Source organism: Ascaphus truei, chromosome 5 (genome assembly GCF_040206685.1).
Source record: "Ascaphus truei isolate aAscTru1 chromosome 5, aAscTru1.hap1, whole genome shotgun sequence".
In the NCBI taxonomy this organism is placed as follows: domain Eukaryota; kingdom Metazoa; phylum Chordata; class Amphibia; order Anura; family Ascaphidae; genus Ascaphus; species Ascaphus truei.
Window position 1 is genome coordinate 286,290,488 of NC_134487.1, and position 15,997 is coordinate 286,306,484.

At 47.7% G+C, this 15,997-nt stretch overlaps 1 protein-coding gene across 3 annotated transcripts in view; it reads left to right on the forward strand.

Annotated features, from left to right (window-relative positions):
* LOC142496093 (homeodomain-interacting protein kinase 2-like) overlaps nt 1–15,997 on the forward strand; it is a 57,326-nt gene that overhangs the window by 1,406 nt on the left and 39,923 nt on the right. For all 3 annotated transcript variants that reach the window (XM_075602487.1, XM_075602489.1, XM_075602488.1), the window contains exon 2: nt 8,473–9,547. In XM_075602487.1, the coding sequence (XP_075458602.1) occupies nt 8,475–9,547 (1,073 nt within the window). In that variant the 5' untranslated portion in view covers nt 8,473–8,474. The remainder of the gene's footprint in view (nt 1–8,472; nt 9,548–15,997) is intronic.

Consider the following 15,997-nt stretch of genomic DNA (forward strand, 5'->3'; position numbering starts at 1 on the left):
GGGGCTGGAGATATGGGAGATATGGAGAGGTGAGGGAACAAAGTGACGTCTGGGAGATGTGAGAGGGTCAGCCCACCATCTTTTCTGCTACATTTCTTTTTTGATCAAGTTTGTTTGTTTGTTTGTATCCACAAAATGTATTTTTTATTTTGACTATGATTTTCCATGTAATGTATTTGGACCAGGAAATCCAGAAATGCAACGGGGAAACAGCGGTGAGAGAGAGGAGAGAGAGAGGAGAGAGAGATGAGAGAGAGAGGAGAGAGAGAGGAGAGAGAGAGGAGAGAGAGAGGAGAGAGAGAGGAGAGAGAGAGGAGAGAGAGAGAGAAGAGAGAGAGAGGAGAGAGAGAGAGAAGAGAGAGAGAGGAGAGAGAGAGAGAAGAGAGAGAGAGGAGAGAGAGAGGAGAGAGAGAGGAGAGAGAGAGGAGAGAGAGAGAGAAGAGAGAGAGAAGAGAGAGAGAAGAGAGAGAGAAGAGAGAGAGAAGAGAGAGAGAAGAGAGAGAGAAGAGAGAGAGAAGAGAGAGAGAGGAGAGAGAAGAGAGAGAGAGGAGAGAGAAGAGAGAAGAGAGAGAGAGGAGAGAGAAGAGAGAGAGAGGAGAGAGAAGAGAGAGAGAGGAGAGAGAGAGAGAAGAGAGAGAGAAGAGAGAGAGAAGAGAGAGAGAGGAGAGAGAGAGGAGAGAGAGAGGAGAGAGAGAGGAGAGAGAGAGGAGAGAGAGAGGAGAGAGAGAGGAGAGCAATGCGTGGCATCCGCCTCTGGGGGGGGGGGGGGAGAAAGCCAACTCAAATAATATAAGAGCAGTGGCAGATAAGGAGTTCCGCACCCACCAGAGCGTGGCAGGGTGGCACTGTCACTTGGTGTGGGAAGTCAGTCGGGCTCTGCTGTCATCGGATCCATTCTGGTGCCCATGGTTCCGGATGCATCACGGGTCGTGACTCATTGTGACATCACCAGCCCCGCTTCAAAAAATAAACCCTGCGGTCTGTTTGTTATTAAAGGGACAATCCCACATAGGTATACAATAAATAGATTTAAAGCCGCAATCACCCCCCCCCCCCCCCACCCACGTTATTTTTTGTAGTTGGAACCACGGTGGTCTCTGGGAGGAATTTTCGCTGTTTCAGTTCCTGAGATACTTACTGGTGAAGGTGCCGATCCTTTTCATGGAGGTCAACGTGGGCCCCCGGCATGGACCACTAGGAAGCCAGCTACTGATTTAGCGGGTTCTTATTGGATGCTGTCAGATTTAGTGGCCATATTGTTTCCCCGAAGAGGGAATTTTAAAGCTGTATCTGCATCGGTAAGTGTCTCCGTAATAATGCAGCTCTGGGGGCCCCGATAGGTTCCAATTCTATCCTTTATAAAACTTCCCGGAGTTATTGGCTTAGAACAGGAGTGGGCAACCCCAGTCCTCAAGGGCCACCAACAGGTCAGGTAGTGGGGATCTCCATGCTTCAGCACAGGTGGCTAAATCTGATTGGGCCACCTGTGCTGAAGCAGGGGATATCCCCACTACCTGGCCTGTTGGTGGCTCTTAAGGACTGGAGTCGGCTACCCCCGGCTTATAAAGATTGAATCACGCTTACTGTAACTGTATTGTACCCTGAGAAACATGAATATATTTCACTTTTCTCCAGGTCTGCTGAATTCAAGCATAGCAGCTACTTATGTTCACTTGTGTGACTAATAATAGCTACATAATGCCTTTATAAACAATGGAGAAAACCTGCGCCTTGGAGAACTGAGAGAGTCTGATCCACAAAAAAACATTCGATAAAGATTGTAAAAACTCCCCAAAGCTTTTATTTGCTGTGGAAAGGCTATTTATTAAAAAAAACCATTGACCATGTAAAACTATTTTTATGGGGCTCCTAGTAGGGATTGCCTCTTTAAATGTACTGCAGAGACCTTTGTGAAAATCGCGGTCTCAATTTATATTCATATTAAAAACAGGGACCCTTCTGGTTAGTCTAAGGCACCCGTGTTCAGAAACAATGCGGGTAGCATTTATCACGCAAGCAAAAAAAAGCACAGGCCTATCTCAGCTGTGTGTGTGTGTGTGTGTGTGTGTGTGTGTGTGTGTGTGTGTGTGTGTGTGTGTGTGTGTGTACATTTGTACATCAGTGAATGTGAAAATGTGTGTCTGTATTTAGACTGTGTGTGTGTGTGTGTGTGTGTGTGTGTTTAGACTGGGCGTAGTTGTGTGTATTTAAACTGGGAATGTGTGTGTGTGTGTGTGTATTGGTGAATGCGTTTAGTGTATATAACATGGGGGGAGTTCCCCGCACTACAATAAGAATATTATGACAACAACGATTGTCAAAACAACGTGATTTATATAGTTGATAAATTAGGAGACAAATATTCAAGCATATACATCACGAGTCACCTGAGCTAGTTTACACAAAGTATGCAAGAACCAACTACAAAACTCAGAAATAGATGGCTCACAGCAAAAAATTATAAATAAACATGGGGGGGGGGAAATGCAGTAATCAGGGGAGACACTCTAAAAGGGAAAAGGGGGGAGGGAAAGGAAAACAGGGGAATAAGGGGGGCAACGTTTCGGGGCTCCCTGCCCCTTTTTCTGGCGTGTTCCCTAGAATAATTCTAGGTACTTCCCTTTTCCCTGTAAAAAATACGTGCTCCCATATGAGCCAAAAAACACAATTTACAGATAAGAGTAGAGAATGGTCTGTGAATAAGTGACCCCCAGTGGGACACAGAGCACAAGCTACTGCTACAGACACTGAAATGCTGCTACTAACATCTATAAAACGCGTCCTGTGTTAGGCCGCGCTTATAGTGCGCGCGATGGATGACGTTGCTGTCGTCGCTAGCGAAAGTTGTAATTCGCTTTCCAGCGACGTCGCGGGCGACCAGGTCTTTGATTGGTTCAGAGGCTGTCACATGTGGCGACAGGCTCTGAAAAATCAAATTTGACCAGCTTCAGAAATTCGCGTCGCTCCCGTTGCTCCATCGCTTCGCGCTTACTACAAGCGCACGCGACGGCGGCAATACATTTGTTTTGCTGCAACGTCACGTCGCCGGCACGATAAGCGCAGCCTTAGGCTGCGTCCATAGTTTTGCAGTCAGCGCTCCTCCGCACTCACGCTGAGGCTCGTCTGCGCAATCAGGATCGATTGCATGAACTAGCGTGCACGATCGGGAGACGGGGCACTGACGTCACTAGGCCAATAGCCCTCAAAGTGCCGACGTCACAGCGCTGTGACATTGACGCTGCTTCGCTCTGATTGGAGGTTTTCAGCCGACGGTGTGCTCAGAAACAGGTTCTGCTGTCAGCTGAAAATCCCTGCGCCTCAGCACGCCTGCGGACGCTCGCGGGAGCCCCCTCTCAAGACATCCTCATTGAGGATGACGGGGCTCATCGCGGAGCGTCCGCACGGCTCAGCGCTGACTGTCCTTCGATGGACGCAGCCTCAGGCTGCGGTTATAGTGCCGGCGACGCATGACGTCACCCGCCGCCGCAAGCAAAAGTTGTATTTCACTTTGCGGCGGCGGCGCGGGAAACCAGGCTACTGATTGGTTCAGGGGCTGTCACATGAGGCGACAGCCCCTGAAAAATCAAATATTTACGGCTACCAAAAATCGTGTCGCCCCGTCGCTTTGTCGCTATCGTGTTTACTATAAGCGCTTGCACCGGCGACAATGCGTTTGTTTTCGGGGACGTCGCGTCGCCAGCACTATAAGCGCGGCCTTAGGCAGTAATGTCCTGGAAATATTCTAAATGTATCTATACACAAGAACAATGGTAACAGAAAGTCACTCTGATCACTGCAACAAATGATCTACATGGTATTCGGACAGAATCCCATAAGCAATGTAACAACAGACTCAGGATATCTCTAGACAGAAAATAATGAAACCAGCTGTTAAATGGGGCTGCGTTTAGTGTGGTTATAGAACATCACGTGCTAGCATTGGCTTGGCAGCTAGACTGGCAGAGGGCACCATTACATGTCCCTGCGCTTGCACAATATCGGCCCAGCGATATCCCAGAAATGATCTATTTCATTTTACGCTATTTTTATTATGATCAGAATGGGGGATAGTGGGGGGGGGGGGTGTCCTGTAAAAAGTCGCTCGTTCTTTTCCCAGAGGAGCATCTCTGTTCCATCTGCGTGTCATAGCGACGTCTTTTCACACCTCGGGAAATTCTGCGTAGAAACCATAATAATTAATTAACCAGATGGCTATAGGTCATGAGCTGGATTACCCGCAGGTTCCAGTGTAACATTAACAGCAATAACAAATCTGTATCGGGCGTTTGAGGGAGGATATAAGCAGAGGTAGTGGTGGGCGCTCAACGGGATACTTTAAAGTAGGGGTGAGCGACTCCAGTCCTCAAGCGCCACCAACAGGTCAGGTTTTCAGGATATCCCTGCTTCAGCACAGGTGGTTCAATCAGTGGCTCAGACTTTGGCTGAGCCACTGATTGAGCCACCTGTGCTGAAGCAGGGATATACTGGAAACCTGACCTGTTGGTTGTCCCTGTGGACTGGAGCTGACCACACCTGTTTGAAAGGATACACAAAAGGATGTTTGTTTTGTTTTACCCATCACATGTTTTGTCCTTCTTCTGGATCTGTTCATATTGCAGCAAAGCTGGGTACCTGCTATCCATCACCCTGCCTTATTAGTAGCGTATTTGAATCCAGCGTGTAGACGGGTGGGTTAATCTTCCTGCCAGTAGCTTTATACTAATTATTATTATCATTAAAAAATAAATAATAATATGGTGTACTGTATATTTGTATATATGTATCTGCCACGTACACTGCTCATTCCAGCATTCGTTTCATAGTTTTTTTTCTTCTTTATTAATTTGCAGAGAAGGCTTCAACCGGCCGCTTGTTAATATGTTTAAAAAAAAAAAAAAAATAAGAATAATAAAAAAAAAATATATATTGCAACTGTAAATATTACTGTATATTCATTTGCATGTCTTAGACGGGTCTGCAACCCTGTCTTTCACCATTATCGCCCAGCACACAGCACTTCCACTGCAGCAAGGGATTCTGGGAAATGACATGCAAATGAGCACACAGTGCCACCTTTTATCTCAAGCTAACATTACATGAACAACCCACCCTAACCTTAATAAGTGTGGTGTATATATATAATGTGGATTATTTTGTAGGGGTTGCTAATGGAACCTGTTTACTGCCACATGGGAGCAGCACTGAAGGGGTTAAAAGATACTCAGTGGCTGGAGATTTGGGAAGAACAATGGGGTGGCAGAGTGAGGAAGCCAGTCCTTTTGTCATTCCGGCCCATATGCTGATTTAAATGTCCCTCTGAGAGCGGCCATTGTGGGACATGAATAGATTTGGGGAGGAGACGTCCCTCATTCAGACTGGCCCCGCACCCAGTAAACATCCCATGACATGAGCAGTTTGTGTATGTGATGCGAAAAGCTTGTGTCTTACTTGGCAACATGTAATGTACCCTTTTAGTAAAGTAGAAGCGCTTGGGCTGGCAACTCCTTTCTTCGTCCTTTTTATGTTGCTTCTTTATTTACGGTTCAGAGATGTCAATATTTTTAACGGCGGAGAAAACTCACGCTAAATATCGCAGAGACTGGCTCTTAAACAGTGAGTCTCACAGAAAAACGGTGAGAGCTGACATGTCTGATTGTTTAAAATATGTTAGTTAGTCTTGTTCATTTAGGCCCAAAAGCCTGAACTCCGAAAAGCACAACTGCAAATTCCCAGGCACAATCGTACCTAGCGACTGGACATAGGGTTGCCAGGTGTCCACTAGTATTGAACCGGACTGTCCTGTATTTGGACACTGTCCAGTAAAAAAAATAGCATAATACTGGACATGTATGTGTATACCGGTATTACCTCTCTGGACATAGTGATGTGACCGTCTTGGGAGTCCGCAGGATTTCCCCGAGCAGCGAGAAAGCAGGGCTGTTGATAGGGGGCTGGGCAGCTTCCTTCATCCTGATTCGCTGCATTAACCAGCAGCAGCCAATCGGGAGGAGGTGTCAAGAACCTGGGGGTGGGGGCAAGGAGAGGAGGAAACAGCATGGAGTGGAGAGAGGGGTGTGTGTGTCTCTCCTTCCACCATTTGTCCAGTATTTTTGGAGACGCCACCTGGCAACCCTACGACAGTCCAAGCCATCAGCGTGATAATGATCCAGTCCGGTCTTTCTTCAGGTCTGACACCGTTATACTAGTGTTAGTAGCAAAAGGGGAGTGGAAAACTAGGACTGGATCATTAGTATAGTGTTGGCCTGGGGTACGTTGGCACGTCTAGCACATATCCCACATAGGCCTTAATTAGGACATACATGTGTCGACTCTCACTGGTTTGGGTTCTTGGAGGTTGACATAGCTGTTAGGGGCGAGTGACATACCTAAAATATGAATGGTACAGTTATTTGGGCTGGGTTACTGGACATACCTATTCTTTTAGTAACTGTGGAGCCACTGTTTTGAATGAAGGTTTCTGCTGGAAAGTCCTAAGTATCAAATCTAATAGTCCCATGAAATCCCAAAGAAATAGAATTTCCAAACCCACATTTACCCTTTTCTAAGATGGCCGCATGGCTGCTTCCTGTCAGTGAACACATCAGTCAGGCCAATATCATGAGCTGGCTTTCCTTACTGACTATGCTGTTGGTTGCCTTCCCCCCCCCCCCCCCCATGCCGGGCTGGATAGAGTTTGGGGGCAATAAGGGGGGAGGGGAGAGACTGGTTGAAATACATTAAATATAGTAGATCACAAAATGGAGCAGAATAGATTCCTGCTTCAAAGTCTAAAAGGTGCCATTTTGTTGAGCCAATTCTTTGGTTCTCACAGGTTCCTTGCAAATGAAATGGGCCATTCTTTGCCAGTTCTAGTGAAATAACTGACTAGTTGGGACTGAGTCCGATGGATCTAAACAGCGATACATTTCTTTTGTAATGTCACAAGAAACTCCCTGTTTGTGATGCAATTAAGGAAGCCCCCATCACCAGATCTACATTCCTATAACACTAGTAAGAAACAAAGGGTGGGCACTTTCACAGTGTTTTTTTTTTTTTTTTTTTTTTTTATAAAAACGTTTTAAAATCATTTTCGTAGAAAATTAAACACCCCCCCCCCCCCCCCCCCAAAAAAAAACCACACGGATTCTGGGATTTTTTTTAACCCCATGTTGAATTCTCAAACCGCTCGTCCCAGAATTCCAATCGCCTGCGGAATCTGCGACGTCGGATTTTGAACCCGCCGAAGTGCCCCCCCCCCCCCTTATTGGAAACTGAAATGACATACCCAGTTGCGTTTTAAATGTCTTCCTCCCCTGGTGCTTTCCATGTTCGGGTTGAGAAAAAGGTCATGTCCGTGCCTTCCCGGGAAGGAGCTGAAGCCTGATTGATGAGAAAATAATCCATTACAATATCCTAAATTATTTCACAAACCAAAGATCTCTTTCCTCCTGCCCCTGGGGGGGAAAATCCATGTATTTCAATCAGTTTATTATCGATTTCCGTTTGTATGCCTCCTACGGTGTGGATATGTATTTGTAAACATTTTAAGGCATCGCGCAGGGGGTGGGCAACTCCAGTCCTCAAGGGCCACCAACAGGTCAGGTTTTCAGAATATCCCTGCTTCAGCACAGGTGTCTCAATGTGTGGCTCCCTGCATCAGCACAGGTGGCTCAATCGGCCACCGATTGAGCCACCTGTGCTGAAGCAGGGATATCCTGGAAACCTGACCTGTTGGTGGCCCTTGAGAACTGGAGCTGCTCTCCCCTGGCATAGCTCTTTATTCTATAAGCTGCGATAGCGCCAATGTGTTGAAGTCAGTTGCGCGTTCCGTGCTCGGCTTACAGAATAAGGGCCACAGTTTTAAAGGGGTGTGTCAGCCTGCCTTAAATAATACCCGCAAACATGGCTCTTAACCCTTTTCCTGCCACAGGGGACAGCAGCGAACATCTGCTCCTATTCATTATTGAAGTGGCTAAATGCATTATTTCCGACTGAAACTCCATTTTAAGAGCGGGTGATGAGTATGTACCGCACAGATGTAGTGGCTTCTTGTAAGACAATCGCGTTGTTCTTTTATTGAATTCTAATCATGTTTGAATATATCCAAAAGGACATTATAATATTCTTCTACTCCAAAGAGTTTTCTGATCCGACCCCTGGGGGAAAAAGTAGTTTAGCGCTTATTTCAGAGTTTGTTTGGGGAGAGATCAGGTTGGTTTCAAATTGTGTTTCTCAACCTGGGGGTGAATTGAAAAGTGGGGGGGGAAGGAGGGACCTACATACTGTAGGATAAAGTGTAAAAAAAAGGAAGGTACAGAGTTAACTAAACATAATAAATTAAAATGGGATTTGGGGGGGAATAGCTTTTGGGGGACCCAATGTAAAAAGTTTGGGAACCACTGGTTTTTAGACACCAAGTGGGGGAGCTTAGTGCTGTGTGTAACCCCAGCTCCTGTTTTCTCATTTCGGCAGGTATGGCCTCTTACCTGCAAATCTTCTCCTCCCACGGCCTTCCGTCGAGCACCTACTGTAGTGTCAAGAAGCCAAAGTTGGAATTGAGCCCGAGCTGGGATATGACTGGTTACGGCTGCCACAGCAAAGTCTATAACCCAGGCAAGAGCAGCTCCGCATCTGGTCAGCCACTGCTCGCCCACGCTGCCTTCCTCCAGGTACCTTACGAGCAGACGGTCATCTTCCCCACCAGCGTGGGCCACATCGTTGTGACCTCATCCAGCGGTGGGTCCTCCGCAGCGGCCGGCGGTCAAGCGCTCGGCGGCCCCCCAACCAACCTGATGCGTCGCAGCACGGTCACCCTTCTGGACACCTACCAGAAGTGTGGCTTGAAGAGAAAGTGCGAGGAGCTGGAGAACAACAGCAGCGTGCAGATTGTAGAGGAGCATCCTCCCATGACCCAGAACAATGCCAGCGGTGCCACTGCTGTTACCACCTCCACGGCCACCTCCAAGAACAGCGGGTCCAACAGCGAAGGGGACTACCAGCTGGTGCAGCATGAGGTGCTGTGCTCCATGACCAACACCTACGAGGTGTTGGAGTTCCTGGGCAGAGGCACCTTCGGGCAGGTGGTGAAATGCTGGAAGAGGGGAACCAACGAGATTGTGGCCATCAAGATCCTGAAGAACCATCCGTCCTACGCTAGGCAGGGCCAGATCGAAGTGAGCATCCTAGCGCGGCTTAGCACGGAGAGCGCGGACGACTACAACTTTGTGAGAGCTTACGAGTGCTTCCAGCACAAGAACCACACCTGCCTCGTCTTCGAGATGTTGGAGCAGAACCTCTATGACTACCTGAAGCAGAACAAGTTCAGCCCGCTGCCCCTCAAGTACATCCGCCCTGTCCTGCAGCAGGTGGGCACAGCTCTCATGAAGCTGAAGAGCCTGGGTCTCATCCACGCCGACCTGAAGCCCGAGAACATAATGCTGGTCGACCCTTCCAGGCAACCGTACAAAGTGAAGGTCATAGACTTCGGCTCTGCAAGCCATGTGTCCAAAGCCGTGTGCTCCACCTACCTGCAGTCCAGATATTACAGGTGAGGCATGAGGTCCTATTACAGGTGAGTGGCTGGACCCTGTACTGTGTGGGACTGTCTGCGAGAGGCAGAGAGTGATTTGATGTTGGTGTGAAAGTGGCAAGCTGCTGTACTCGCCATAAAAAAGTAACTCTCCCGTCATTTCACCATTGCAAAGCCCTTTTTAAGCACTGTAGTTGAATTCTGAAGGTTTCAGTTGCTGATAATTTAACCTCTCCCGGAGGTAAAAAAAAATGGCAGTTGCCATGGTAACAGCTGATGCCAGGGACATAATAAATAGGTGAAAACTCAGCAGAAAAAATGAAGATTTGGAAAAAATATAGTTAGACCTAGATCAGCACAACATGAACTATCAGGTTGTCATGACCTCAATTTTTTTTATGGTTTAAATTAGTTATTAATAGAAGTGATAGAATTAGTGATCATGTTAAGAATTTATTTTGTGTTGGCATTTATTTTGCTCTGTAGGTGGGGGCAGAGTTCTCCAGTGCGCCCCTCCTTTGCGCCTTCCCCCCACCCTGTCTAAGGGTGTGAGGATTTGGGAAACGGGCGTCCCTTCCCGTCCTTGGAGATCGTTCTTCTCCAAGGACACTGATCTGTCAGACGAGCTGAGAAGGAGAACGTACAGTCAGATGACACAAAGTAGCACTGCAGGCAGTTCTTAGAACATTCACAATGGGGGGGGACTTCTGTGAGGCTGTGACCAAAATAGTTGTACACCAGTTAGTTACTCCAGATTACACTTACTAGAAGATTTTTTTACAATAAAGTGTTTGAGCAGTCAGAAAAGGGGAGGGGGGGGGTAGGTCAATTAGGGCAGAATAACACAAAACCCCAATGGTGGAAAGCACAAAACCATAACATATATTCCATGTGTGGAGAGATTTGAATGTTGCAGTGATTGGTACTTGGTTGAAAGATAACACATTTTTAGGGGGCTCCACAAAATGTTTTCTCGTCCTAACCGCCTCCCCGCCTTGCATCAATTAAAAATCGGTGCCGGATTTCACTACAGACGGTTTGCTGAGGAGAAAGGTGGAAACTGAAAAGCAAAATATATCATACTTTTTTTTTTCTTTTAAATTGAGGAGGGTTAAATCAATGTAGCTGTGGGTTTTTAAAATGGCAGCACAGATGACATCACAGTCAGACGCAAACTCTTGGGAAGCGCATGCATTCTCCTGTCGTAACGTGATGATGCCACCAGTATTGCACGGTCCGCACAACATTCTTTTGAGAACCATGGGGGGGAAGGGGGGGGGGTTAAGGGAAGACCAAGGTGCTGAAGTTTTGGGAGAACCTTCGGTTCAAGCCAATGTCAAGTCAATTTAAAGTGGCAGTACGAGTGCTAATCTCAAATATTCTTCTGCAGGAGTCACCTGTTATGTAAAGTGAGAGAGAGAGTCCCATCTGCCGGTCACCTCCCCTCCCTGCCTCCCCTCCCTGCCGGTCACCTCCCCTCCCTGCCGGTCACCTCCCCTCCCTGCCGGTCACCTCCCCTCCCTGCCGATCTCTCCCTCCTTCGGCTCTCTGTCTCATTGTCTTCTGCTGTTTCTGCATCCTGCTCACGATTGTCTCCACCATGGGATTGTCAGAGACTCAGCCATACAGCGCAGAGAAGGGCCCCCCGCCCCCACACACCCCTCTATCTGCTGAGGGGGGGGGGGAGGGAAGGATTTCAAATAAAATGGGCCACTTTTTTATTTTTTTTACATTTTGTTGATTAGTTCATTGGTGACAGGCATTTCTGGCAGTTAAGAGGTTAACAGAGGTCATATGAGCAAAAAATCCCGGGATTAAATTATCAGCAGCAAAAATACGTATAGAAGCATGTGTGGGTCTGTCTCGGTGTGTGTGTGTGTGTGTGTGTATCTGTGTCCATACTAAAAGCACATTTACACGTCTCACAGAGGTCCCAAAAGCGGCCTTACCCCAAAATCCCCCAGCATACCGTGCACCCACTGCAGCCAGGGATTCTGGGTAATGACATGCAAATTAGTAGTCCGTGTCCGCTTCTTCTTCACTTAAATGTGAGTCCCCATCAGTTTCTGCCTGCGGATCACATCCTATATAGCAAAGCCTGGGCTAAAGTGCATGGCCAGCAACCCCACTCACAGACAGCTCTGCTAGCCATGCACTTCCTTATCCCAGGCATGCGTTTGTCATTACTGTGTGTGTGTGTCCATATATAGATGGGGTCGTGCCTCTGGTTTTGGGGACAGAGACGGGGTCATACCCTTAAAGCTCATCCTCCTGAGGTCTCATTAGGCCGCACTCCGTGGCAGCTTGATGGTTAGAACTTCAGACCGTCCAGAGCTGGATCAAGCTACTTTCCGTTCTGCGACCCCTGCTCTGTATCAGACATTTACAGGGGTGTCGGGAGGAGGGCTAGTCATAATGACTTGGAGACCCCCAAATGTCGTGTAGACTCAGATTCAGGACCCCCTCCTCCTTCACAGTGAGTGTGGCCGCAGTCATTCTACTTGGTGTGTCTATGTATGTGTCCAAGTCAGTCTACCATTGGTGTATGGGCATGTACTATATGTGTGTGTGTGTGTGTAGTATGTGTGCACAGTATGTATGTTTAGGTGTATGTATGTGTAGAGTACGTATGTACAGTGTGCACATTGTGTGTGTGTATGTACAGTGTGCATGTACGTATGTATAGGGGTGTGTGCACAGTATGTACCGATCAGTGTGTGTATGAATGCATGTATGTTTGTGGGTATATGTGTGTATAGTATGTATGTGTTCATGTTTGCAGAAGTACCAGTCAAAGTGACCTAATAGTAAAACAAATCTCCATTGATGAAACGTTTGTGGCGAAGCTCCCCGGACTGTATGTGAGAGATATTGTTGGGAACAGCACCGTTCCGTTTTCGAGGCCCCAAAAACCTTCACATTATGGGAAGAAATGGGGGTTGTGCTGTTATCATTCTGATTAAGGGGAAGATTACTGCCGAGATTTCAAAGTCGTAGTGAACGTTTGAGGCAAAAGCAAAGAGCTTATCAATGTAATTAATCCGCTTCTTTAGACTCAATCGCAGTTATACGGAAACATTAGCTATTTTTTTTCCTCCTGTGAAGTCCTTTTTATTCAAATGCTGTGCTGCATATTTATCCGTTTGCCAAGTGATGGCAGAACTACTTCAACACAGGAAAGAGGCACTTTAGAAATTGCCTATAGACCCCGTTGTATCACAAAAGATATATTAGATCAGGAGTGGCCAACTCCAGTCTTCAAGGGCAACGAACAGGTGAGGTTTTAAGGATGTCCCTGCTTCAGCACAGGTGGCTCAGTCTTTGACTGAGGCACTGATTGAGCCACCTGTGCTGAAGCAGGGAAAACCTTTAAACCTCCCCTGTTGGTGGCCCTTGAGGACTGGAGTTGGCCACCCCTGCATTAGATAAAGGTTGTTAGAACTCTCCAGAGTATTTTGGTTACAAATGGTGTAAAAATACTTAAAAGGGGCCGATTTTTTCTTTTTACGTGTCAATCATTATTAAACCTATTATTAACATTCGATCACTTTGATCATTCAAGGGACTGCCCATTTAAGACATTTCTTTAAAAAAAATGTTTTTACAAGGGCAGCCCTATTTAAGAAGCCCGGTAAGAAAACTGATTGTACTGAATTAATCTTTCTCCGCTATTGAAATCTGCTCTGATTTCACTGTGAAATGTCCATATAGAGCGAAAAAGAAATAAAAAAAAACATGAAATAACCAGACACTTTTGCAAAGTAACACATTTTTGTTTTTTTTGTTTTTAAGGCAAATCTGGTGTCTTTGTGCATTTTCAAAGTAATTTGCATTGGAGTGTTGCATAATATTCGTAGCAGGCGCCTGATCTGGCATATCCCTGCGCTCCGATGTTCTGCAGACATTAATGCTATCAGTTTTGATTGTGTCGATCTGTGTCATAGATCTAAACCTCCAGGGAATCCGCAGGCATCTGCGTTCCCTGCACTGGAGATCTATATGGACGAAGCTTAATGCTGTTTTGGTGCATTTGCAGGGGGGGGAAATGAGCGCTTCCTTGCGAGATGGGCCGTGAACCCCCTCTCTGCCACGGATCTGGTTCAAAATATGCACCAATAATGCTTGGCATTTCATCTTTTCTGTGGCGGTAATGAGATGAGTGTTTTACTGGGATGAGAACCTAGTCTTGACAGCCAGAGGGGCAGAGTGATGGAGAGATCGGCGGAGGGGAGGGGAGGGTTGAGAGGGATACGAAATGAAGGAGAAAGGATAAGAGAGGGAGGGGATGTGGAAGAGGGAGAGATGAGGAGAGAAAGGGTGTTTTGTGGCAGAAAGGAAGGGGTTGGGAGAGATAGGTAGACGGGGGGGGGGGGGAGAGAGAGAGCGCAAGGAACTTGGGAGAGGGTGAAAAAAGGATGATCGAAGACAGGAAGAGTGGAAAGATGGAAAAATAGTGAGAAGAGAGGGGCTAGGAAACAAACGGGAGAGAGTGAGGCAGAAAGACTGGGGAGAGGGACGGAGTGAGAGAGAAGGGGAAGGGGGGAGTGGGGAAAGAGTGAGCGAGAAGGGGGAGAGGGAGGGAGTGAGAGAGAAGGGGAGAGGGAGTGAGAGAGAAAGGGAGAGGGAGGGAGTGGGGAAAGAGTGAGAGAGAAGGGGGAGAGGGAAGAGGGTGGGGAGACAAGAAGTGGAGATGAGGATTTTGAGGATGTGTGAGACAGAACTGCTGGTTATATGCAAATTCTTTCGACCCCAAAACCGTTCACAAGAACACATTTCCCAGTGATGCTTGCACATTGCAGATGGCAGCTGTGGCAGACAAGGGGTTAACGGCGGTTTTTAATATGTACTTAATATTTTGGTTGAATCTCTTCCATCACCGCTCCTGTGGGATCTTAAAATGTCCGCCGGCCGCATTGCTGCCAGAGAGATCATTACAAAGTGTTGTGCCCGAAAATTGTAATTCTCTTATTTATTTGCTTAGAATCTGTTTTTAAAAAAAAAAAGCAAAACAAAAAAACACGGATTATTAACCAGTTTGCTGCCAGAGAGGTCCCTAACAAAACAGGAAAAGATCCCAGAACCCTCCGAAGCATTAATATAATTATATGAAAATACTTCTACGTGTGTATGTCCTTTTACAGTCGTCAGTTACCTGCATTTATTCTACTAAACACCATATCCCTGCCACTCACTTGGGGGGGGGGGGGGGGGTGTGTGTGTGTGTGTGTATATATATATAGCATTGTGTGTGTGTGTGTATATGTGTGTATACAATGCTAATTGAAATCCTTCATTATTTATAGTGCTCCAACATATGCCACAGCGCAGTACCATTGGTACACATGTTTACACTCACTTAGATGGTAAGCTCTTCAGGACAGGATTGTTTACTCCAGCGATCCCTGGATGGGATTGTAACCCCATGCATTCTTCTGAATCTTCTATAAAGCTTTACCTGGTCGGTGCAATAGAAATAAACATCTGACTGCATATATATACACATCCCATCTCCTTCTCCCTTCGCTATCTCTGCTGCTTCACATTGTCTGTCTCCTTATTATACTGTAAAATGCCACACAGAAGAGGAGGAGGAGGAGGGAAGAGGGGAATCAGTAGAGAGGTACAATATGTCACAGGGATGCAGCAGAGAGAGACAGAGGGATCGGAATGCAGCCGTAATTCATATACAGCAGCACTGCAGCACAGGCTGCAAGAGAAATACATATATATATATATATATATATATATATATCTTATACTATATTAGTGAAAGCACTGTATGTTTGCCTGCCTGCCTGCCTGCATGCATGCATGCCAGCCTGCCTGCCTGCCTGGATGTCCGGTGTCCCTAGGGGAAATCTCATTGGTCCCTTGGTCCGCCCCCGCACACCTCTCATTGGCCTGAGGCGGAGTGACGGGCCAAAGGACACACAGGGACACACACACACAGGGACACACACACACAGGGACACACACACACACAGGGACACACACTCTCCCCCGTCAGTTGGACCGCAGCTCACCTTCCACACCCCCCCCCCCTCCTCTCCCGGTGCCCCTCCTCTCCCGGTGCCCCTCACTCTCCTGGTGCCCCTCACTCTCTCCCCCCTCCCCACCTCACCCAAATCCCCACGCTCCGCAACATCCCCAGCCGCACCATCACCCTCACCGTGCGCCGCGGAGGAAGCGCGGCCCTGCTGCTCAGCAGCAAACTCCAGGCTCCTCCCCCCTCACGGCGCGGCCCTCCTGCTCTCCCCCTCACGTGCGCCGCTACCGGAGAGGGGAAGCGGCGCGGGACTCCCCATCACGTGCGCCGCTACCGGAGAGGGGAAGCGTCGCGGGACTCCCCATCACGTGCGCCGCTACCGGAGAGGGGAAGCGGCGCGGGACTCCCCATCACGTGCGCCGCTACCGGAGAGGGGAAGAGCGGCGCGGGACTCCCCCTCACGTGCGACGCTACCGGAGAGG